The 23,381-nt window shown below is 48.0% G+C and overlaps 1 protein-coding gene across 1 annotated transcript in view; it reads right to left on the bottom strand.

Annotated features, from left to right (window-relative positions):
* Nucleotides 1-23,381, bottom strand: part of ARIH1 (ariadne RBR E3 ubiquitin protein ligase 1) — a 75,751-nt gene that overhangs the window by 7,377 nt on the left and 44,993 nt on the right. Inside the window, exons 6-12 of the mRNA XM_060260383.1 lie at nt 23,052-23,118; nt 20,765-20,871; nt 19,223-19,265; nt 18,038-18,109; nt 16,241-16,371; nt 15,889-15,946; nt 8,678-8,938 (exon numbers count right to left, since the gene is read on the bottom strand). Of these exons, the coding sequence (XP_060116366.1) occupies nt 8,678-8,938; nt 15,889-15,946; nt 16,241-16,371; nt 18,038-18,109; nt 19,223-19,265; nt 20,765-20,871; nt 23,052-23,118 (739 nt within the window). The remainder of the gene's footprint in view (nt 1-8,677; nt 8,939-15,888; nt 15,947-16,240; nt 16,372-18,037; nt 18,110-19,222; nt 19,266-20,764; nt 20,872-23,051; nt 23,119-23,381) is intronic.

The following is a 23,381-nucleotide window of genomic DNA, read 5'->3' as shown; positions in this document are numbered from 1 at the left end:
GTGCTACATAACACTAAAAGAGTGACTACTTCTGGCTGCTAGACAATCTTAGGATAAACAGGTGGCTTACCTGTAACTGACGATCTTCGAGTGGTCATCTGTGCAGTCACACACATGGGTCTTGCTGCAGGCAATGGATCCATACCTCGGAGTCTCCAATAGCTCTCCTAGAGTGTTTTTTTGGCGCACTTTCTGCTCGCCCTGGGGAGCAGGCATCGACTGCGCATGCCTGGAGCAAACGGGAGGCACCATTCCCACTCAGTTTCTTCCAGCTACTACTGACAGTCTACAAAGGTAAAAACCAAGGCAGAAAAAGCCAGCAGAGGGGAAGGCTGGGTGGGCGTGTGTGGCAGCACAGATGACCACTCGAAGATCATCAGTTACAGGTAAGCAACCTGTTTATCTTCATCATGGTCTCTGTGCAGTCCCACACATGGGTGACTAGCAAGCTGAAAGTCAAAAGGAAGGTGTAAAAGGACAGGTCCTTTTACTCCTTTCATGGAGTAAAAGGACAGGTCCTCTTGTGGATCAAAAACTGGCTGAGTAATAGGAAGCAGAGAGTGAGTATAAATGGGCAGTCTTCGCAGTGGAGGATGGTAAGCAGTGGGGTGCCGCAGGGCTCGGTACTGGGTCCCATGCTCTTTAACTTGTTCATAAATGATTTAGAGTTGGGAGTGAGCAGTGAAGTGGCCAAGTTTGCGGATGACACTAAATTGTTCAGGGTGGTGAGAACCAGAGAGGATTGTGAGCCACTCCAAAGGGATCTGTTGAGGATGGGTGAGTGGGTGTCAACGTGGCAGATGCGGTTCAATGTGGCCAAGTGCAAAGTAATGCACATTGGGACCAAGAATCCCAGCTACAAATACCAGTTGATGGGGTGTGAACTGGCAGAGACTGACCAAGAGAGAGATCTTGGGGTCATGGTAGATAACTCACTGAAAATGTCAAGACAGTGTGCGGTTGCAATAAAAAAGGCCAACGCCATGCTGGGAATTATTAGGAAGGGAATTGAAAACAAATCAGCCAGTATCATAATGCCCCTGTAAAAATCGATGGTGCGGTCTCATTTGGAGTACTGTGTGCAGTTCTGGTCGCCGCACCTCATAAAGGATATTATAGCATTGGAGAAAGTCCAGAGAAGGGCAACAAGAATGATTAAAGGGCTGGAGCACTTTCCCTATGAAGAAAGGTTGAAACGCTTGGGACTCTTTAGCTTGGAGAAACGTCGACTGCGGGGTGACATGATAGAGGTTTACAAGATAACGCATGGGATGGAAAAAGTAGAGAAAGAAGTACTTTTCTCCCTTTCTCACAATACAAGAACTCGTGGGCATTCGATGAAATTGCTGAGCAGACAGGTTAAAACGGATAAAAGGAAGTACTTCTTCACCCAAAGGGTGATTAACATGTGGAATTCACTGCCACAGGAGGTGGTGGCGGCCACAAGTATAGCCACCTTCAAGAGGGGTTTAGATAAAAATATGGAGCACAGGTCCATCAGTGGCTATTAGCCACAGTGTATGTGTGTATATAAAATTTTTTGCCACTGTGTGACACAGAGTGTTGGATTGGATGGGCCGTTGGCCTGATCCAACATGGCTTCTCTTATGTTCTTAAGGTGGGTGCTGGCAAGAAAAAAACATTTCCATACTTACAAGATATGTATGCACTCACCTGGGGTGATTTCAGTGGAAGATGGACCGCTTGGTCGAAGGAGGTGTCCCGTCTGGCACGAACATCCAAGGCACAGTGCGAGACGAACGTGGAAGGCGAGGATCATGATGCAGCAGCACAGATGTCCTCTAAGGAGATGCCCTCCAGGAAGGCCGAAGAGGTCGAGACTGCTCTAGTCGAGTGAGCCTTAAGGCCTTCAGGTAAAGGTTGCTTAACAACTTCGTAACACAATCGGATTGCGATGGATACCCACTTAAGAGAGTCTCTGGGTAAAAAATTTGTGTCCTCTTTGAGGATTGCCTTAGGCCACAAATAAGTTAGGGTCCTTACGGAACGGTTGTGTACGAGAGAGGTAAAAGGACAAAGTTCTTCTGACATCAAGAGTGTGTAGAGCTCTTTGTCCAGAGCCTTTAGGATTAGGAAAAAACGTGGGCAACGAAGTAGAAGTTGAAAGATGAAATTTCGATACAACCTTGGGTAAGAAAGCAGGATCCGCTCTCAGGACCACTTTGTTCCTATGAAAAACTGTATAAGGTAGGTCAGAACAGAAGGCACACAAGTCACTGGCCCGCTTGCCAGAAGTGAGAGCAACCAACAGGGCAGTCTTCCAAGAGAGAAGATTAAGGTCCACTGTGGCCAAGGGTTCAAACGGGGGTTTCATAAGTTGTGAAAGAACTAACGACAAACTCCAAACTGGCACAATCGGTTTAATAGGCGTGTGAAGGTGCAACATGCCCTTGAGGAATGATTTGGACAGTCTATGGGAGAAAACAGTCTGCCCGTCAATAGGCTCGTGGAAAGCAGAAATGGCTGAAAGGTGAACCTTTAAAGAAGAATAGCTGAGCCCCGACACTTGTAGAGACAGCAGGTATTCTAGGATCGAAGGGAGAGGTACAGACTCTGGATCAAGTTGCTGAGAGGATGCAAAGGAGCAGAAGCACTTCCACTTACACTGGTATGAGTGCCTGGTAGAAGGTTTTCTAGCATTCAGGATAACTTCCGCTACTCTGGGTGGTAAAGATGTGGCCAAATTCTCCAAGCCGTAAGTCCTAGAATTTGGGGGTTGTGGTGCCATACCTGGCCGTGATCTTGGGAGAGGAGATCGTCTGCCAGGAGCAGGCAGCAATAAGGGTGATGGGACATTTGAAGGGAGTCTCGTGAACCACAGTTGCCATGGCCACCATGGCGCTATCAGTATGCAGTCCCGAGCAATTTTGAGTAGAGATCGGGTAATTAGAGGGGTTGATGGAAAAAGATAATGAAGAGGACCCCTCCAGCTATGGAGGAAAGCATCATTGCCTCTCCTGGTATAAAAGAGAGGGCATTTCGAGTTGTCCTTCGTAGCAAAAACATCTACTTTTGGAGTCCCGAAGCATGCAAAGATGCAATGCAAGTAACGTGGATTGAGGGACCATTCGTGGTCGTCTATGCGAATCCTGCTGAGAGAATTGGCCAAGACATTCTCTATCCCTGGAAAATGAATGGCAGTCAGGTAGATGCTGTTTTTGATGCACCATTCCCAAAGAAGTATGGCTATGCAGCACAGACGGATAGATCTGGTACCGCCCTGCTTGTTCACATAGAAAATTGTGGCCATATGGTTGTGATCTGGACATGTCAGTTGATTACAGATGGAAGGAACGATTGAAGAGCCCTGTGAACAGCTATGAGTTCTAGGCAGTTTATGTGCATGGCCCTCTCAGGGGAAGTCCACAGACCCCTGACAGTCTTGTCCTCTGAGTGGGCACCCCATCCCCACTTGGAGGCATCTGTAGTCACGATGACAGATGGAGGAGGAAGAACAAAGGGCATTCCGCAAAGTAAATTGTCTGGTACTGTCCACCAAACAAGTACAGTGAGGTACAGTGAGGACGGTATTCTGTGGTTGTACGTGTAGATGGTAGGCATGAACAAACCAAAGCTGGAGATGTCGCATGCGCAGCCTTGAGAATCGAAGAACCGAGGTTGTTGCAGCCATGAGGCCCAGAAGACGTTGGATGGTGATTGCAGGTTGCATTGGGGTACGTATGACCTCCTGGGCCAGGGACAGGATGGTGTGGGCACGATCCCTGGGAAGAAAAACTAGATGAGGAGATGTGCAGAGACGAGCACCTATGAACTGTAGGTCCTGAGTTGGGGTGAGGTGAGATTTGGTAGCATTCACACACAGGCCCAGGGAGGCGAGAAGAGAGAGTGTTGTTTTGAGATTCTTCGCCAGTTGATGTGCTGTGGGAGCAATGAGTAACCAGTTGTCTATGTACGGGAACACAGGAATGTTGCGAAGACGCAGAGCAGCTGCGACTACTGCCATGCACTTCGTAAACACTCGGGGGGCGGTGGACAGCCCGAAAGGGAGGGATCGATACTGGAAGTGATGTTCTCCCATGGCAAAGCGAAGAAATTTGCGGTGCTGAGGTCTGATGGCCACATGGAAATAAGCATCCTGAAGATCCAGGGATGCCATCCAGGAATCCTGCGGAATTAGGGGAAGGATGGATTGGACGGAGATCATTCTGAATTTCTTGTAGAGTATCTGCTTGTTTAGTCTCCTGAGATCCAGAATGGGTCGCTTGCCTCCGTCCCTCTTGGGCACCAGGAAATATCGTGAGTAGAAACCTGTCCCCCGATGATGAGAAGGAACAAGTTCTATGGCATTTTTTTTGGAGCAAGTCCAGAATCTCTAGTTTGAGATGAGGGGAGGGTGGAGTAACAGTGAAGTAGTGGTGGTGAGGTAGCAAAACAAACTCGATTGCATAACCTAGGCGGATTATGGTGAGCACCCAGGAGTCCGTGGTGATTGAGCTCCAGGTTGGATAGAACGGAAGACGTGTTTGATAGCAGGGATTCAGCTGTTGAGTGAGATGCAGAGGGGAGTCAAAGAGACTGCTTGGCTGGCTGAGAAGACTTCTTTGTCTGCTGAGAGCGCAGCCTCTGTTGGAAGGGTTGCTTTTGTTGGGGGGGTTTCCTCTTCCAGTAATCGGATTGCTTAGGAGAGCGTTGACGCCTCTGAAAAGATGGTCTCCAGGGCTTAGGTCGATTGAACTGCTGGGAGGCTGGCTGAGAAACTCCAAGGCGCTTCGCCCTCTTGCGGCCGTCATCTACTGAAGTGAGGACTTCATCAGTGGATGCATAAATGAGGCCAAGACCATCAAAAGGTAGGTCTTCGATTTTTTGTTTAATATCAGGTTGGTTGATGCAGGTTGGTTGACCTCAGCCAGGCGTGTCGACGCAATGCCACCGATGAAGCAAACACTCTAGATGAGCAGGAAACGGCATGTCTGATGGTGTTAATCTACTGTTTCGAAACTCGATATATCTCAGAGACTAAATTAGATGCAGCTCTCTGAGAAGTCTCAGGCAGAGAAGGAATGAGAGGAGTAAATTGGTTGGCGAGATTAAATGTATATGCCGCAAAATAAGCCAAGTAATTATTAAACTTGGAATTAGTAGAGGCAAGGTTGTAAATCTTGCGAGCCAAGGTGTCCAACTTCCGGCCCTCACGATCGGGAGGAGTAGGGTGCCTGGATGGTTTGGCTTTAGTCGCTGAGTGCACGATTATGGAGTTTGGAGCAGGATGGGAGGCTAAAAACTTAGAATCAGGAGCATGTACTCTGTACAGGGAGTCAAAGCGCTTCGAAGTAGGTGGAATCGAAGCAGGTTTGTCCCAGGCCTCACACAGACCTTCCAAGTGCACTGGAAACATATGTAGGAGAGACCCCGCTGGGAAATCCGCCTGAACCAGATCGTGGACTATGTTAGAAACCTTGGGTGAGTCGGAAGGAAGAGTAACATTCAAGCCTTCAGCCATGGTAGTAATCAGGTTAAAGTAGGCCTTTGAACCGTCCGATGGAGAAAGACGGGCTGGCTGCCTGGAATCCGAGACAGGAGAGCCAGGAGGATCTTCGGAATCAGAAGAGCCTGAGCTGTCCCCGTCGGATTGGGATTCCTCGGTTGCAGGAGAGATCAGAGGCTTGGTAGGTGCAGATGTGGATGCACATTCTCCGGAAGGTTTAGACTTTTCTTGTAAGGCAGTCGAAGTCATGGCCAATGTAGAAGTCGTGGCCGGAGCAGCAGATATGGTGGCGGAAGCAGTGCGGGGTATAAAAGGTTCTCGGTACCAAGGAGGTTCACGGACTCAATGGGCTTCACGGTCTCAAGAAGAGAGATACTCTGGGTCTCGGGTTTGAGAAGGCTCACAGTACTGAAGAGATTCGAAGTCACGGATTCGAGGTGTTGATACATCACAGCTGTGGGATGCGACCTCGAATTCATGGTACTGAGAGCAACAGAAACCCTCATCCGAGGGGGAATGGAAGTAGCGATGGTACACCCGGCGATGTCTGGGAGATGGTGATCTGGAGAGTGAGGAATATTCATATCGACCCCGCTGGTAATAGTCTTGGTATTCATGGTAGACTGGAGAGTGTGAACGGAAATCACGACGTCGAACCAGTGAGCGGGATCGGACATGCTGGGTGGAAACCTGTGTCGACGACTCTCTGTAGAGAGGAGAAACTCCGATGTCTCTAAAGGATCCAGCCTGTAGCAAAGACCGGGGATGCTCCTGAGAGAAAGTCGGATCTGAACAGGGGTCGGGTTCGAGGATGTTGAATAGCACCACGCTATGGACCGAGGGCGAGCGGGATTGAACCGGTATAACCTCGACTGCAGCTGGGGAGCGAGGAGTGAGATGAGGCATATCAGAGATGACGTCGGAGGGCGTCGAAAGCTCTGGTGGAACAAGAGGTTGGATCGGAGCCGAGTGTGTGGAAACCGACACCATTGATGTCGCTTTAGTGGTCAAAGTGGTGACCCTCGGGGAAGTTGTCGGATCGCAGGATTTCTTCGTGGCCGAGGCAGACGAATCGGTATGGCAAGACTTCTTCGAAGCCTTGTGGCCAGTGTCATAGTGTTTGGATGGTCTCTTGTCGGACTTACGCTTCTTGTGAAGTTGAGGAGCAGCCGAATCTCCCGCTCGGTGTGGGGGAGGCAGCGAATCAGAGCTGGGCATAGCCCAAAGACATTTTTTGAGCAGGAAACTCTGAAGTCTGGCCGCTCGGTTTTTTCGTGCCTGTTTACCAAAGCTGGCGCAATGAGGGCAAGTATCTACCTGATGAGCTTCACCCAAGCAGAAAAGACAGTACGAATGTCCATCTGAAGTAGGGATTTTAGATCCACACCTCCGACACTTTTTGAAAGTAATTTTCCCTTCCATACGCTCCGGACAAGGGAGGGGAGAAAAATAGGGAAAGGAAAGCGCAGAAACAAGGGCTTTTTTTTTATTTTATAAGGACGAAAAATGATAGACGAAAGGTAAGAGAAAAAGAATATGATACCAAACAGGAGAAGACGAGCTGAGGAGAGAGGAACGCAGCAAGGTAGGTGTTGTCCGGGCAGCGGAAAGGAAGAAACTGAGTGGGAATGGCACCTCCCGCTCGCTCCAGGCATGCGCAGTCAATGCCTGCTCCCCAGGATGAGTGGAAAGTGCACCAAAAAAACGCTCTAGGCGAGCTATTAGGGACTCCGAGATATGGATCCATTGCCTGCGGCAAGACCCATGTATGGGACTGCACAGAGACCATGATGAAGATCTCCCGGCTACACTACACATAAGGCCATAAAATAACAGCAAAGTTAACTGCTCTAAAGCTTGCTCTATAGCACTAGAGCAATTAACAGACTCTGCTTGTGACACTTTCACCATCATTCAATTCTGACATGTTTACTGACTTTGCCGTTTTCCAACACAACAAATGGCATCTCTAAACCAAACTGGTTGTTCTTTCAATTTGTTAATTGGACTATTTTGCCATAGATTCTAACTCGGTACTATTTTGCATGCTTAACTACTGCCCACCAGATATATGTAACTCTCCTCACTGTGCCCTATTTCATTGTCCGACAAAGTGTGCTTCTGCACATGAAAGCTTACATTCAGAATAAAACTTTGCTGGTCTTAAAGGTGCTACTTTGTTCGAGCAGGAAGATAGAGGAAGAGACAAAGAGGCACAGGCATTCACGGGCTCTGTCTTGGCACTGCTCCACCCGCAGCTTAACCTCTTGGTCAAATATTGGCTTGTCACCTCCACGTGCAAAGGCTGCAGACTTCAGAATGCCACTTGTTGGAGGGGGGGGCAGCCACACCCTTTGTGCAGTGCTGGTTGTTTTTTCAAAGTCATCTGGCTGGCCACTGTAAAAGATGAATCCTTGACTAATTGGGCACCAAGGTCACAGTTACGGAGCTTAAAAAAAATCCTTGGGCTGGCCCTGAACAGCTAATATAGTGTAGTGGTTAAGAGCCACAGACTCCAATCTGGAGAACTGGGTTTGATTCCCCGCTATTCCCTCCACATGCAGCCAGCCAGGTGACCTTGAGTCAGTCACAGTTCTCTGAGCTGCTCTCTCAGCCTCACAGGGTGTCTGTTGTGGGGAGAGGAAGGGAAGAAGATTGTGGCACCTTTAAGACCAATGAAGTTTTATTCAAGGTATAAGCTTTTATGTGCATGCATGCTTCTTCAGATACCTTTAAAGCCAATCACCTTTGGTTAGTGTACCAAAAAGGTCGGGAACCACAGTTCTCAAGTACTTCCTGCTCCAAGAAGGCAGCAGAAAAGCAACACTGGTTCTTTGCTTTGGGGGGGGGGGGGAAACCACTATCAGCTTCCAGGACACCCACTGGTGGGCGTCACATTGCGGAGGCAGCAGATGCGTTGTGTATTTACTGAGAAAGACTTCTAAAAAAATTAATTTGGCACTTTGCTTTCAAGCTCTTGTCGTCAACCACATTGAGCCCTGCTCAGGAGAATGTCAAAACTTTACAAAAACATCTCAAATATACAGCATGTTGAACGAACTTCGTGGGCACCTGCAGACAAAGCTCAAGGAACTGATTTCCAGAAGAGACCTGATGCTCAGTTACGTGCAAAGGGCTACTTATTCTTTTTGTGCAGTGGGATTCCCCCACCCCACCCTGCAAGGCCTACTTCTCGCCAGCTTCCCTTACCTCGAAGATAATGGACTGATTATTCTTTTTGAGGTAGAAGGCAAAGACGTATGTGTACATGAGTGTGGAACGGCACTGGCAGAGGACGTCGACCGCTTTCTTCAGGAACTGGACCTCGATCCACGACATGTTGTGCTGCTGCATCTCCTCCATCTTCTGCTTCACTTGGGTGTAGAGCTTGTGCTCGAAACGCAGGCTCTGCATGTGGTTCATGTAACGGTTGCAGTAGAAGAGGTACCTCTGCAAGGCCGCTCTGGATCTCTGCGTGAATTCCCATTAGGGGGGAAAGGGGGGGAATCCAGCATTACAACACAGTAACAGGATCAGATTCGAGGTCCTGATGTTGTTGACCTTTAAGGCCCTTAATGGTCAAAGACCTATATACCTTCAGGAACACCTCTCTCCTGGTATGCCCCATAATAGCATTATGCTCAACAGATCAGAACTTGCTGGTAGTTCCCAGCCCGAGAGAAGTTCGGCTGTTCTCAGCCAGTCTGACTGTCCTCAACAATCTAGTAGAACTCTCTGAACGACATCCATGCCCTGTGAGACATGCTACATAGTTCCAGAGGGTGTGCAAAGGGCCGGCTTGGCCACTAGGCAAACTAGGCGGTTGCCTGGAGTGCCAGCAAGGTGGGGGCGCCAAATACCGCCTCCCCCCCTCCCCCCAGGCAAACACCTAGTTTGCCCCCCCCCAGGCGTCTCCTCCCTCACTCCCCCCAAGTTGATTTCAATGTCCGGAAGGGCGATCGAGCGCCACTCCTGGCTGTGTAAAGGCGCCCCCCCCGCCGATCAGCTGATCAGCAGTAATCAGCTGATCAGCGCCCAGGCAGGCCAGCAGGAGCATGAACAAATCGCGTCCAGAAAGGGTGCGGTGGCTGCTCCCTGCTCCGCACTTCCTTCCCATCCAGGAAGTGTGGAGGAGGGAGCTGCCACAGCACCCTTTCCGGATGCGGTTCGTTTGAGCTGCCGCTGACCTGCCTGGGCACTGAGTGAGTGCGCAGCATGGTTTCACTACTGATCAGCTTATCGGTGGGGGAGGGGCCTGCCTTTACACAGCCCGGAACGGTGCTCAATCACCCTTCCAGACATTGAAATCGACCTGGGGTTCAGAAGGGAGGGAGGAGGAGGCGGCGTGGGTGGGGCGTGGCACCGCAGGGGGGCTGTGGAGGGGGGCTGGTGCTAGGTGTGCAAGGCAGAGATGTACCATCAGGCATTTGGTTGAGGACAGCGACTGCCCCATCTTAGTGCTCCCAACCCCCTTACCCTTTCCTCCCACGAGGTGGTGGTGCCGCTGGGGTTTTACTACCAACTCTAGTTACACCGCTGTGTTTTTATTGTCTTAACCAGTTTTAATTGGTTTTGTTCGAACCGTGCTGTAAACAGCTCAGAGCCCGGTTCTACTGGGGAGGATGGTTGATAAAATCAATGATAAATAAAACAAAACAGCGGAAACCAAAGCCACCTGACACTTGGGAGCAATGCTTCCTCTAAATTCTACTTTGGGAGCTGAGCTGCTGGCATTAAAGTTGTGAGTTGCTGCATAAATTAACTTTGCTCTGGGGCCGTCCTTCCTGAGCTAGGTGAGCCAGAGGCTAAAAAACTGTGAGCTAGCTCACACTAACTCAGCTTAGAGGGAACACTGCTTGGGAGCACCGACGCTTGGAGTAAAAAGATTGAAGGGGTTTGGTTTGAGCTTGGGGAGGGGGGAAGATCTGGACTGACAGATGCAGTCCAAAATTCAAGCCTACTAAAATCCCAGAATGAGGCTGACAAGCCTAGCAAAACAAGTATTCAATTCAACTCAAAAAAAGAAAAGAAAACTTTTGTTTTAAAAGGACACACAGGAACTTCCTGCCCCCTTCCAAAGCTCTTAAGTTTGGATGTGTGGCAATACACTGATCTTGGAAGCCACAATCTGAACGATACTATGACTGCTCATAAAACACCTAAGTTGGCACTATCCAACAATATATGAAACACAACAAGAGCTTCTCAGTGGTGTACAATCAGAGGAACACAATATAAGGTAGGAATGGGCAAAAGGAAAGCGGATGCAGCAGTTAGAGGTCAAACTATACCTGGGAGAAAAGGTGTATTTTAAATACTGCTATAAGTGCAGGAAGATGCACATACTTGAGGAATAGGAGAGAGCAAGACAGGGTGGAGGCATGAAAGAGGAGCCATAATCCAAGACTTATGTCAAGGGGGAAGTATTACACCAGGGATGGCAAGGAGGGCAGAGAAAGAAGAGAGGCAAGACAGAGAAGCAGGGGGAGATTCAAAAACAAGAAGCAGCTTAAATTTAATCCAATAAGGAACCAGAAGCCAGAGAAGTGGGGGAGGTCTCATGGCTTCAAGCCACTCTGTCTAGCTCTTCGCTTCACTCTACGACTGGCGAAAGCAAAATGCTCCCCATTTGCATTGTGTACACAGATCAGATTTCCGCATGCCACAATTTGAGCAAACAGGTCACAACACAGGATCTCTTTTTTGGTAGGCGCACTGCAGGTACAATGGCACAATGAACACCAACAATTTAACCCTGCTGCCTTCCTCCCTGGTACTACTAGGGCACATCCTCCATTTTATCCTCACAACAGCCCTGTGAGGTAGACTTGATTCAGAGAGAAGTGACCTATGATCACCCAACTTACCTCCAGAGTGGAATGAGAATTTCAACATACTAGGGTCAGGGGTGTCAGACTCATTTGTTGTGAGGGCCAGATCTGACATAAATGAGACCTTGTGGGGCCGGGCCATGTTGGGTTGGGCCGAGCCTTGTCAGGCTGGGCCATGTGTGTACCTATTTAAGATGTGGTAGCAGAGGTAAATTTTATAAAGAACACAGACAAACAAATATATGTATTTTAAAAAACTTAAAACATGCTTAAAATGTTATCACTCATTCGTCTTAAAGATGCTTTCTTTGTATTTCTCCGATGGGCACCAGGAAACTGGGCAAAGGAAGCTCTGGCTCTTTCCTTCCTTCCCCAGGGGCCCAGGAGGGGGAGGAACCTCAGCCAATAGAAGGAAGAGAAGCTTGGCCCAGTAGTTCTGCTGTGCAATTAAGAGAGCCTGGCAAAGCAAGTTATTCCTCCCCAAGGGAGGAGCCTCAGCCAATGGAGAAAATAGAGGTTTTGCTCTGTAGCTCTGCTGTGCGATTGAGCAAGCCTTGCAAAGCAAGCTGTGATGCAGAAGGAAGCAAGTTATAGGGAGAAGGAAGCAGATGACAGCCAGTTGCTCAGGGGTCTGATTTGGCCCCCAAACTGTATGTTTGAAACCCTTTGTACTAGGTCATTCTTCCACACTTGCTCAGTGGGCGCACGTGGAGGTGAGATACAGCAAACCTGAGAGTGACCAGAAGACACTTGCAAAGTTTTGCATGACCTGCTCTTAGGAATTCACTGTTATGAGAAGCAAGCCAAATCTTTAAATTAGTTTTAGTGAAATTAGTTCGCTACGCAACGCAACATATTTGCAGGCCGCTTCATGCATTCTTAATGCGGAGCAATGAAAAACGTCTCAAGCTCCTTCTCCCCCCAAGCAAGTACATTTCCCAAGTTTCGTTCTGTCCTAAAAACAGAACATGGATGATGAAGAAGAGTTGGTTTTATACCTTGCTTTCTCTACCCCAAGGAGCCTCAAAGCAATCGCCTTCCCTTCCTCTCCCTGAGGCAGGTAAGGCTGAAGAGAGTTCTGAGAACCACGGCTGGCTCAAGGTCACACAGCAGACTTCACGTGGAGGAGTGGGGGAATCACACCCGGTTATCCAGATTAGAGCTTGCTGTTCTTAATCACTACACCACGCTGGACTTGGTGGTGTGATGTGCTCCAGCCAGGAGCTCCAAGGGTTGCAAAAAATTCCAAGGAAATGATATGCAAGATTCAGGATTGCTTGTAAGATTTTTTAAATAAAACATCAAAACTTACAGAAAATGCAGACTAACATTCCACTGCCAGAATGCAGGCTAACATTCAACTGCAGGCATGCTATACTCTATCACGGATGCCAAAAATGTGGCCCAGGGGCAGAATCAGGCCACCAGAGGGCCCCTATCAGGCCCCCAAGCAACTGGCTGTCATCTGCTACCTCCTCTCGCTCTTTTTAGTTTGAGAAAGAGCCAGTCTGGTGTAGTGGTTAAGTGTGCAGACTCTTATCTGGAAGAACTGGGTTTGATTCCCCACTCCTCCACTTGCAGCTGTTGGAATGGCCTTGGGTCAGCCATTGTCTGGCAGAGCTGTCCTTGAAAGGGCAGCTTCTGGGAGAGCTCTCTCAGTCCCATCCACCTCACAGGATGTCTGTTGTGGGGGCGGGGGCGGGGGAGGTAAAGGAGATTGTGACCATTCTGAGACTCTGAGATTCAGATTATAGGGTGGGATATAAATCCACTATCATCATCATCTTCTCTTGCTTCCTTCTGCATCACAGCTTGCTTTCCCAGGCTTCTTCGATTGCACAGAAGCTATAGAGCAAACCCTCTATTTTCTCCATTGGCTGAGGCTCCTCCCTTGGAGAGGAATGTGGGAAGGAGAGCTAGCTCTACCATGCTCTCTCAATCACACAGCAAAGCTACTAAGCCAAGCTTCTCTTTCTTCTATTGGCTGAGGCTCCGCCCCCTCCTGGTACCCTGGAGAAGGAAGAAAAGAGCCAGAGTTTCCTTTGCCCAGTTCCCCTGGATTGGACAGGAGAGATACAAAGAAAGCACCTTTAAGACCAATGAGTGCTGATGTTTTAAACATATTTTCAGGTTTTTAAAAAAAAATCTGTAACTTTGTCTGTCTGCCTTATAAAGCTTATATTCTGCTACTTGGCATTACATTTTATGACACACATGGCCCAGCCCAACGAGGTCTCACTGATATCAGATCTGGCCATCATAACAAATGAGTTCGACACCCCTGCTCTAAGCGCTGGCTACCGGTCAAATAATCATTAATTAAGCCATTCCAAACACTTGGATGAGCCAAGTCACCTTGCACCCGACATCCAGTGCAGGAACGACACAGCCCTGGCCTTTAAGGATAAGGGCTGCTAACAAACATGGGGGGGGGGAGTTCTCTTGGGAGCAGCCAATCACAGTTCTCCCACATGACTCAGGGCAACAAAGCACTAGCACGTGGCAAAAACAGAATCACCCAGGCTGTACAGGTGGTCTCCCCTCCGAATACACCACCAAATGAGGCTATCAGCTCAGCAGGACAGGGGGAAACTCTAAAAAATAAAAGCTCGAGGGGAGAAAAGCCTGGCAAAGACCTTTTCCTAGATCTTCCAGGCCAGGGGTGTCAAACATGCAGCCCGGAGGTTGAATCAGGCCTCCAGAGGGCTCCTATCAGGCCCCCAAGCAACTGGCTGTCATCTGCTTCGTTCTCCCTCTCTTGCTTCCTTCTGCATCACAGCTTGTTTTGCCAGGCTTGCTCAATCGCACAGGAGCTACAAAGCAAAACCTCTATTTTCTCTATTGGCTGAGCCTCCGCCCTTGGGGAGGAAGGGGGGAAGGCAGAGCTTGTTTTTCCAGGCTCTCTCAATCACACAGCAGAGCTACTGAGCCAAGTCTCTCTTCCTCCTATTGGCTGAGGCTCCTCCCCCTCCTGGGGAAGGAGAGAAAGAGCCAGAGCTTCCTTTGCCCAGTTCCCTGAATCCCATGGGAGAAATACAAAGAAAGCAACTTTAAGACGTACAAGTGCTAATGTTTTAAAGTTTTTTTAAAAAAAAATATTTGTGTTTGTGTCCTTGAGAGTCAGTTTGGTGTAGTGGTTAAGTGTGCGGACTCTTATCTGGGAGAACCGGGTTTGATTCCCCACTCCTCCACTTACAGCTGCTGGAATGGCCTTGGGTCAGCCATATCCATTGCAGGAGTTGTCCTTGAAAGGGCAGCAGCTGTGAGAGCCCTCTCAGCCTCACCCACCTCACAGGGTGTCTGTTGTGGGGGGGAGAAGATATAGGAGTCTGTGAGTCGCTCTGAGTCTCCAATTCAGAAAGAAGGGCGGGGTATAAATCTGCAATCTTCCTTTATAGTGTTTATATCCCTGCTCCCTAATCTTAAATAGATATACACATGGCCTGGCCCAACAAGGTCTCATTATATCAGATCTGGCCCTCATAACAAATGAGTTCAACACCCCTGTTCCAGGCGATGCACCATGCTGAGAAACTCCAGCTTGTGTTTTCTTGTTTCCAAGCTGGCCAGAATACTGACACAGAGAAATGACTCACATTGTCATCAGAAGGATCTGCATTCTTAGCTGTGCCATGAAAGGCTTGGTCTGGCTATTTGGCAGACTGTGGCCTGACCTGTCAAGACTCACGATAAATAATCATGGCCAGAGGCGAAAGCCCCTGAAGAAATTCTAGCCCAGACTTCCCTACCTGTCTTCGGCCTGCAGGCACTTTTGGATTCCTTACATGGCGCAGTGGGTGCAGCCACAAAATAGCTGACACAAAAAAGCTGCCACGAGAGCTGGAGCCAGCCACAAACCAGCTGCCGTGGCTTATTGTCAGCCACACTGTGAAGAAAGATGCTTGTGCTGGGGTAGCAGTTGCTGCCAAAGCAACCGTTACAAAAACCTTCACAAGCCATCAAATCTTCAAAGGCTAATCACAGAAGCTTTGCCAGACAAAAGCCTCACCAACCCCCACTTACTTAAAGCCACTTGGTGGGCACCAGCAAAGATGATCAGTGGCACCCATGGGAACCATGTTGGGGACCTCTCTTCCAGCCAGTCCAAAGTGCCCTTAGACTAGGGGTGGCCAAACTTGCTTAATGTAAGAGCCACATAGAATAAACATCAGATGTTTGAGAGCAGCAAGACATGAATGTCAGAGCCGGGAGGGAGGGAGGGAGGGAGGGAGGGAGGGAGGAAGGAAGGAAGGAAGGAAGGAAGGAAGGAAGGAAGGAAGGAAGGAAGGAAGGAAGGAAGGAAGGAAGGAAGGAAGGAAGGAAGGAAGGAAGGAAGGAAGGAAGGAAGGAAGGAAGGAAGGAAGGAAGGAAGGAAGGAAGGAAACTATACATGCATTCTCCAAGCCGCTTGGAGAAGTGATTTAAAGAAACAAATGTCTTCTCCAAACGGGACAACAGGGTGGTGGGGGCTGCAAGAGCCACATAATATGTGTGCAAGAGCCACATGTGGTTCCTGAGTCACAGTTTGGCCATCCTTGCTATAGACCAAAGTGGTTTTGTCTTGGCCTCTGCCAAGAGTTATGGACTCACCTCTTGTGCATCCCTGGCTGCCTTTGCATCATCCTCATTGTAGCGATTGCAGTTGTACCTGGAAGAGATGTCACCAAGGAAGCGTCTCTGAAAATGCACGTCTTTCACTGCGCAATGCAAGAATAAGCCCCTCCAATGCCCTTCCCAGTCCCCAAGGCCTAAACAAAAAAGCAGGTGACTACAGTACAGGCTGGATTTGTTCACCCTACAAGGGGATGTTTGTGTGAAAAGGAGGGCTCTGCAGTCCAAACATACCTGCTACCATTTTGAACCTCTGGGCTTCCGAAGAACCAAACCATAACAGTAAAGTTAGACTAACAAGAAACAGCTGGGCAGCACCTCCTCAACCTACCAGGCAGACCCATGTGGCTCCCAAGGGCCAAGACACACCCAGCAGAACTCTGCTTTACAATTCTGGTTCCGACACACCATGTGATTACAGCCTCCGTCCTTCTCTATGGTCACATGGCATTTGGGGCATTCCTGCAAGAAGAAACGCAAAGGAGGGGGTGGGGGGGAAACTAGGATGTCATTCCTTTATTTTAGCCAACTTATTTATTTCCATTTAGGAAAAAGGGCAGACATAAGTGACATGTGATCAAGAGAAGCGATTCCTCTCATTAGGCAACAATTTATCAGCTGGCTTTCTGTTGATGCCATAGCAGTCTAATATGAAAATACAGACATTTACAGAAACTCAGGCCAGCACCTCTTCCACTCATGGGATAGATTTTGTGGGGAAAGCAGTTGCACGCACGAAGCTGCCTTATACGGAATTAAAAACCCGGAAGGTTAAATAATACAAATTTAAGGGCCACTACATACCATTACGGTACATTGGCTCTGAACTGCTCTCAGGACTGTATCTTCTGGACCAAAATAGGAAAACATATAATTGAAACTTTACCCAGGCAATATGCACCTGATTAGGACACAAGAAGCTATCGTATGAGGCCTCCATAATAACCCTATGTCTCGTGTCACTGATTATAACTTTGAAACTCCTTCTTGGTCCTACCATTGATTAACTATTTGTATTATTATTATTATTATTATTATTATTATTATTATTATTATTACGTCAACACTGAGCCTAAGCGTACTATCTATGTTTGATCACTGAAGAAGGCTGAAATGTGTTGGGTCACATTAGCTTTCATTTGTGTGGGCTATACAATTTTGTCTTGTACTGAGGCTACATTTGGGCCCATAACTGTTTTTAAATTATCGATAATTTTGCATTATTTTTATGTTTGTATTTGTAGTTATACAACCTTCCAGGTTCTTAAATTCAATGTTGTGGGTTTTAAGTTTTTTTGCTCCCCTCCTTTTTCTTCCTGCTGCCTTATACTGAGCCAGACCTTTGGCCCATCAAGATCAATATCGCCTACTCAAACTTGCAGCAGCTCTCCAGAGTCTTGGGTGAAGGTATTTCCCATGACCTACTTCCTGATCCCCTTCACTGGAGAGAGGTCAAGATAGGTAGCCACGTTTGTCTGTAGCAGCAGAAAACAGCAAGACAACAGTAGCACCTTAAAGACTAACAAAATTTGTGGCTGAGCTTTCAAGAATCATTGCTCATCAGAAGAACTGACAGTGACTCACAAAAGCTCAGAGGCCACAAATTCTATTAGTCTTTAAGGTTCTACTGGACTTTTAACTGGAGATGCTGGGGATTGAACTTGGGACCTTCTGAATGCCAACCAAATACTTCTACCACTGAGCCACAGCCCCTCTTTACTTGCATTACAGTACAATTTATACAGTGGGATATTTAAATGCTTATTCTTCATACTGTTATTCTGAAACCATTAAATTTAGACTGCATTCTAGTCTTCTGGGAACAGGGGCCAGAAATATTTTGCTTCCCCTAGCACAGCATGAACCTACTCTGAACACAGCACACATGCAAGTTCTTTCAACCTGTACCCATACTGATGTTCCAGAATTTGCTAGCTAGCTCCATTCAATTCAAGGTCACCAATCTGCATTTTACAAGCAGAAACACTGTTATCACACGCAAGATGTGGCCCTCGCTAGAAACATAGGCAGTTTCAATAACTGACGGGGCCTCTACATGGGAAAAGCAGGACTCCTGGTGTACAAGAGAGCACCTGACCAGGCACTGAGAGAGAACGTGAAGCCCAACCTTTGTGTTTGCTGCAATCCAGTTAGAAGTTTCACTGTCGTCATCACACTTCTTAATCCACTTCTTTAACCACTGTTCGGAATTGGGGGAAGGAGAGAGGTTTTCAAAATGTCAGTGAGTTCTTTCAGAAACCGGGAGCATCAAATTCTAAAGGCTACCCTACAACAACATCTTGCACCCCACTGCTGCACAGATCATGTGGACAAAAAAAGAGCCACTACCCAAAATGGCACAGAAGGATGCCGAAAAGAAAAAAGGCACGTATATGCAATGTGAAACCTCATCTGAATACCAGTCCAAGGTGAGAAGGGTCAAGGTGAATTCCAGATCAAAGGAAGGCACATCCAGTGAGGCGTAATTTACTTTTGTACACCTCATTAACCAAAACAACCTGCAGTTTTCAGAAGACTTATACATACACACTAATAAGTTTCAAGACCATAAGCTTTATTAGACTCCAGGTTTCTTCTCTCCAAACAGAAGGCGTAATAATACATATATAAAAGCAAAGCAACAGATAACATTAGTACAGTTTCAGAATACAGTTACACAGTTAGAATATAGTTAAGCATAGTTCTACGGTCAAGCATAAAGCACAGTTTTGATTACTGAGAAGTACAAAAGTAAATCCTGCCTCATCCAGGTATGCAGAACCATTTTGCTCAATGCACCAAGTCCCAAGGCACTGGAGCACAGCTTGATCACCCCTGTGGGTCTGACCAGGTACAACCCTTGCCTCTCCCCCCTTCTCTTTTGTTCACTGGCCCATCAAGGTTGTTGTTTTTTTGACACTCGGGCAAAAGGTTAACTATTGCTGTTCTAAATCGATCTGCACTGAGTCAACTGTATTGCACATCTTCAAACAAATCCAAACAGACTGTATTTAGTGCCTTTCCTTTGGAAGGAAAACGCCTGGCATCATTTTGTGCTCCTTGATCAACATTTTCAATTATTAATTTGGACTTCTACCCCCCGCAGTGGGTGACACACAACTCGAAAAGTTCCCGAGAAACTTCTTTTAAAGATGCCATCGGCACAAGCTGTCCATTCAGGACCTTCCCAATGGTAACCCTGAACACTGCATTTTCTGGAAGGAGCATGCAACCTCCAAGATATTTGAGCAGTGTTATGTTACTTCCCCTCTGCTCTGAACAACTGGCATGGAAAAAAAGCTTACACGCTCACCTTGCACTTAACAGGATCATGCCAGTTTTCACCACAGTTAAAGCTGTAAGAATGAAAAAAAAGTTATATATACAGTTGAAGCACACCAGAACTAGGGTTGCTGGGCCTTACCTGCTCACCAGCAGTGTGTGGAAGGCAGGTGGGGCAATATCAGCATATGGTTGTAATCACGGCTCTTTTTCTAGCAGGAGCTCCTCTGCCTATTAGGCCACGCCCCCCTGATGTAACCAATCCTCCAAGAGCTTACAGGCCTATTAGCCCAGGGCCTACTGTAAGCTCCAGGATAACTGGCCACATCAGGAGGCATGACCTAATATGCAGAGTGCTCCTGCTAGAAAAAGAGCCCGGGTTGTCATAGAGTTTTGTCCAAAATACCAGAGCACCGCTGCGTGACGTCCCTGGCATGATGGTATTGCTTCTGTGTGATGTCATCATGTCGGGAATGTCGCACCGGGTCATGGCTGTTTGGGGCGGGGCTTCCCTCATCAACCAACTAACTGACAGTGGGGAAGAACCCACATAATCGGGGGATCCCCCACTCCTACTTGGGGGCTGGCAATCCTGACCAGAACCAGGCTGGTTACTCAAATGCTGGCCTGCAAAATCACACAGCCTGCAGAAATTTGCCCACAACCTACTGTGGCCCTTACAAGTACACAACAAAGCAAAGAAGAAGAAAAACAATGGTGCAGTGGGGAAAAGATTACTATAGGTCACTCGGAGATCCTACAGGTCTTGTCTGCTGCTTCATCAGGGGATCTAGAAAACAACCGTCTTTCAGAACACTCTCACTATAACAAGGTGAGAACCCTCCAAGAGATGGCTGCATCCAAGGCTGGCACTGAGGATCAGCTGACAGGGCCCAGGGCTTTTGGTGGGGCCCACTGCCACCAACCTCCCCCCCCCGCCTACCCTCTGCCCTTCCCCCACCTGCTTCCAAGTCCACCACTACCCATTACTTATTCACTTAGCCATCAAGCCTCAGCCAACTTACGACGATCTTGCAGGGTTTTTAAGGAAGGAAACCTTCAGAGGTGGTGAGCCACTGAAAACCTTGCGAGGGGGAGAACACACAGGAGGGTGGTGGGACATGGGCGAGAGTGGGAAGGGAGGTGCCAACAATGGCGCCTGAGGTGGCCCATGGACACTCTCTGCTCACTTCCTCACCTGGAACAGGCCCTTGTCAATTTACAGATCCCCTGATGAAGCAGCCTGTGAAACGCACAGGGTTTGGGCAAACCTGAATAAGAATCTCTCCCCCCCCCCAACACCCGCTTCACTGTTGATTTTTCTTCTCTGCTTTGATTCTGGTACTGGTGGAGGGTTCCCCTATTTTGCACCTCTTAAGCACCTGACAGACCCATCCCTGTGATCTCAGCTAGTCTGACCCCTTCAGGGACCATGGTGCTCTATGGCATGGGAATGGTTACCATGTTCCATTAGAAGAAACTTGCTGGTTCAAGAGGGCCGTGGGATGTGCAAACTATTCGGTTTAAGCCGCACAAAACAGGCACACTGCACACACGAGAAATATTTGCTTACCAGAACTGACGCCCGCATTTACAGCGAACGGGCTTAGCGTCAGGATACTGCACTTTTACAACATGGTGGCAGTCGGGGGCAGGACACCATTTTAACAGTCGATTGCACTGGAAGGAGAAAGCACAACATTATTGACACAGCGGGAGCACGGAAGAAAAGAACCACTGTGCCCAGTTACAGTTCAGCCCTCTCTTTTCCTTCTCCCAAGATTCTTCTAACTGAAATTCACTGCTACAAGGGGGGGGGGGGGAGTCACCACGCCTGTTCTAATACAGAGAAACTTCCCAGGACCAGTCATTTTGGACTGCACTTAATCAAAGCAATCCTAAATTGCACATTTCAAAATTTTGGTTTTTTGTTTCTCAGTGTTTCCCATGTATTTCATTAATATTGTTCGCTGCCTTGAGCTCCACAGGAAGAAACATAGCTAATAAAGCTTCAAAACCACTCAGGCTAACCCCCTCAGCAGAACTAAGCCCAGTAAATCCCAAGCCTCATAAACTGATCTTCCCTACTGCCATCTTACATAAAAGCGGGGGGGGGGGGGGGGGGGTTGTTTGTTGAAAAAGCACAATGGGAATTCATTTGCATATCAGGCCATATCCCCTAAACCATACCCTTGTTGGGCAGAAAAAGCCCAGTGGGAACTCATTTGCATATTAGGCCACACCCCAACCTGCTCTAACTGTGTTCCTGAGTATTTCCACTCAAAAAAAACCCCCTGCCTAAGACCATCAATAATACAAACTAGAACCAGGGAAGTTTTGTCAGGGCTGAGAACAGAAAGGATCCTTACAGGTGCTACATTCTTATCCCCTCCAAGGGCTTGAGAAGACACTGAAGAGTGCATCAGAAGATGCCCTTTCAAAATCTGCTTGGAACAGCTTTCAAGACCCAACACACTAAATTCTGAATTCTCAACCCAAACTAAGCAGAATGGGGGGGGGGGGGATGCTTTGCAGTGAGGAGCTTTGGAGAAACGGCTCAGCTGCGACCGCATCCAGTGGAGATCTGGGGAGGGACTGGCACTGCGGTATCCACACGCAGCCTGATGCTGAAGTTATGCAAGCCTTCCACCAAAGGGCCTCCTGGCAAATTTTCTTGCGTGGTTCAGCATTGCAATCATTAATCCCTGGCCATGGACCAAGCCTCATTCATAAAGGCTGCATTGAAGGCCACGTGTGCTGTGATTTTGCAACCCTCCTCCGGATTAAACACGGCTGGCATTTTTGGCAGATGGAACTCATATGGTCTCTATTAGGTGAGGAAGCAGCCGGCCGGGTTTGTTGTGTGCATCCCCTGAAACTTCACACTCAGGGATGCCTCCCCCCACAGTCCCACTGGGGGGGGTATCACACTGACTGTCAATGCCGGATTCAGTTTGCAAGCAGCTGGGATTCTGCAGAGGTGCTGAAATGCTTGCTTTATTCTCTGAGGGCTGGCTGTGAATCAAAAGTTCAAAATGCCCGCTGCCAGAGTGGGAACTGGCATTCAGAAACTATGAGAGATGGCAATCTGTGCCGAGACCGGGGATTTTAGGCCTGAGCTTCCAGATGCTGCCACAACAGCAACGTTCCAGCAATTCACATTTCAGAAAGTGGAGTGTATATACTGAAAACATTCATCTATTGGTACTACCATTCTAGCATCAAAAGCTTAGCTCGAATAGATTTCACAGAATACAGACTGTAAGCTTGTTAATAGAAAACACTGTCTCCTACACGTATTTGCAGCAAAATTTGCCTCCCCCCACCCAGCAAAAAACCCTCCAAAAATACACCCAGCACAGATAAACAGTTGCAGACAGTTCCAGGTACAGAGACAGTCAATCTCTGAATCCCAGAGCCAAGAGGCAACAACAGGGAAACACCTCAGCCTCTTTGCCCTGTTGTTGGCCCTCCAGAGGAACTGGCTGGTTACTGTGTGAGACAGGATGCTGGACTAGATGGACCACTGGTCTAATCCAGCAGGGCTCTTCTGATGGTCTTATGAAAGCCTTGGCCTCTATGCCCTGTTGTACGCTGTTCAGAGGAACTGGTTGGCCACTGTGCGAGACAGGAGGCTGGAATAAGCAGACCACTGGTCTGATCTGGCAATGCTCTTCTGATGTTCTTATGAAGGTCTCAGTTCCTATGCTGTGTTAGTGGGCAACCAGTTCTCTGGAGGGCCAACGCTGGGCTAGGTGAACCACTATCTGATCCAGCAGGGCTCTTCTTCTGTTCTTAAGCTTCACAAAGAAACACAGTCACGTCTTTTTAACATTTATTTGTTAAGGCAAAACACTCACCTCTACAAAACTATTAGTTATTAAATGCTGGTACTTTAATTTAACTTTTGAGTCTGTGATCAGGCGCCTATGGAAGAGAAGAGAAGAAGAACACAGACATTTCTTTACAGTCAAATAGATCATTGGCCGCTTTATCTTGAACTGCGAGTCGAAAGATTTCCAGATCAAAGGTCACTGCTTCAAACCAAAAGCACAATAAAATAAACTGGGAGGGAAAAAAAATACAAAACAGGAAGGAGAGCAGCCAAAATTATTCTGCAGCCAACAGTTTACAAGGGCACACTAGGCACCAGCGCAACATCAGAGCAGGCTGCTGGTCCCACAGTCCCA

Source organism: Heteronotia binoei, chromosome 19, assembly GCF_032191835.1.
Source record: "Heteronotia binoei isolate CCM8104 ecotype False Entrance Well chromosome 19, APGP_CSIRO_Hbin_v1, whole genome shotgun sequence".
Taxonomy (NCBI): Eukaryota; Metazoa; Chordata; class Lepidosauria; order Squamata; family Gekkonidae; genus Heteronotia; species Heteronotia binoei.
Note: the sequence above shows the minus strand (reverse complement) of the source record. Positions and strands in the feature narration are given on the sequence as shown.